Source organism: Lactuca virosa, chromosome 8 (genome assembly GCF_052849685.1).
Source record: "Lactuca virosa cultivar CGN04683 chromosome 8, Lactuca_virosa_CGN04683_v6, whole genome shotgun sequence".
Lineage (NCBI taxonomy): Eukaryota > Viridiplantae > Streptophyta > Magnoliopsida > Asterales > Asteraceae > Lactuca > Lactuca virosa.
In genome coordinates, this window is record NC_136433.1 from 56,981,979 (window position 1) to 56,984,055 (window position 2,077).

The 2,077-nt window shown below is 34.0% G+C and overlaps 1 protein-coding gene across 1 annotated transcript; it reads right to left on the reverse strand.

The window, feature by feature from the left end:
• Window positions 1–214: 214 nt before the first annotated feature.
• LOC145130380 (uncharacterized) lies at window positions 215–1,552 on the reverse strand. Its single transcript, XM_079065193.1, has 3 exons — window positions 916–1,552; window positions 697–836; window positions 215–373 (listed from the first exon to the last, which is right to left on the reverse strand). Exons 1-3 carry the CDS (start codon window positions 1,550–1,552, stop codon window positions 215–217), a joined length of 936 nt encoding a protein of 311 aa, XP_078921319.1.
• Window positions 1,553–2,077: the final 525 nt, after the last annotated feature.

A 2,077-nucleotide genomic window follows, 5' to 3' on the forward strand; every position in this document is an offset into this window, starting at 1 on the left:
ACTATTAATAACCTTTTTTATTTACAAAAATAAAAAATAAACATAATAAAAGCATGTAAAGATCCAAATAAGTTAATAACAAAAATAATATTTTCAGTTGTTTTTAAAAAATTGTAATCATATTCCTTCATGAATGGTCCATTCCATTCCATCGGAAAAACATATTGATTTTCTTTCATTCCAATGGAATGGACTATTCGATTCCTTCCTTGAATCAATCATACCAAACACTGAATGGACTATTCGATTCCTTCCTTGAATCAATCATACCAAACACTACCTCAGAGACATGAGATTTGTCTTCATAAGTTTCAGTAGAGTCAAATTGGTGTTCATCAGTTTTACTCCTTTCATGATTTCTTACCTCATCTTCCTGCCAAACAATTGATGTTAAAAGAAAACATTTGTAAACTAAACCTCAACTTTATTCAAAAAAATCCCATACAGAATCACAAGACATTATAAAAATTATGAATTGGACGAACTATCAAGTTATTACATCAAATTCTAGGAAGAATACATTTGGATTTGAACATAGATTTTAACTAGTATCAATCAGGCTGTAATTATTTGGGCAAATTGTGTACTTTATCATTTTTACCAAAATAGTCAATGTAGCAACAATCATACCTCCTTTAGTACGAACGTAAAAAAGGTAATCAAATCCCCTTTATTGAGGTATAACAACAATCATACCTCCTTTAGTACGAATCCAGATAGTGCGCCTTCTTCTAAGGCTGCTTTTCTAGCGATTGCAGCCATAACATCAGCATCTGGATGATTTATTATGTAATCTAAACCCATAAGCTTCGTCAGCTTCTCTCTCAAATCAGCATCTGTAAAGCAAACTTGTTAGTTGTTACTAAGCATACCCATAAGTTGGATAAAGCTTTAGCCTTTATGGTATCATCATACAAGTAATATCGCTATTTGGAACAATCTGCTGCTCGGACTTGGAAAGCCAAAGATTAGCGTGCTCGATGCATCTCTGTAACGCATTTTGATGTGAATGAGTACAACCCACGGGTCTTGAAATCAGTAGAGAAGCCAGCAGTGCCATCATATCCAAATCCTCTGTCAAAATGACAGAAGAGGCAGATTGATAAGTAAACAAATCATACGTCAAGCACCACTTTCTCTCATGTAACACCCTTTGCTTTATCGAATTGAAATCACTCTCTGGCTTCGGATCAAACAAACTTCCCAAGTAAATCAAACTCAGCAGATCATCCACAGGTAAAGCCGGGGGCACTGTTTCCTGTTGCTCTTTATCATTGTCTTCAGATGCCGCCACGTGACGGCGTTGGAGGGCGAGAGTGATTTCTTGATGGACTGTGACGGATAGGGTTTGACGAAACTTCTCTAGCTCGTCAACAGCGGCGATGATCGTGGGCTTTGATTTGAGGAGCGATTCCTGCTCCTTGTTTTTGATAATGGAGTTTTCGAGATGTGCGATTCGTTTGAGCTTTTTCCTTAGGTTACGGATGCGCTTGTTGATAAGAGTGAGGACTGGTCCATCAGCGACGTCAGAAGTAGCCTTGCCTGACGCCATTTCTGAATTGGCAGTTGGGTATATCGGAGGTGTTATAAAGTTATCTGAGCCGCGGATCAACGGCGGTGTTGAAAGATTTTTGGTAGGGTTTGCATGGAGGACGTTAATATAAAAGTTGGAATATTAAATTGGTTTTGTTCTTGTTATCCTACTTAATAAATCAAAAAATTTCTTTTTTTAAGTGTCCTCCTCTCCTTTGTTTGGACACATAGTATTTTCTAGAGTTTTTAAATTTTCTATTTTCTACTTGTCATTTGTTATTTTATTGTAATTTTCATTTTATTAAATTAAAATTTCACATTTAATATGTTGGTAATATATATGTAAGGTATTTATTAGAAATGATTTATATATGTAATGTATTCAATGTATTAAAACCTCATTAATTTTAATAATTTAAATTTTTTTTCTCATTTTTCTTATAAATTCAAACTTCTCAAATTGTTAAAATTTCATATTTAATTTTTTTTAAATAAACTCATGTAACACATGAGTCTCACACCTAGTAAATAAATAAAGAACGAA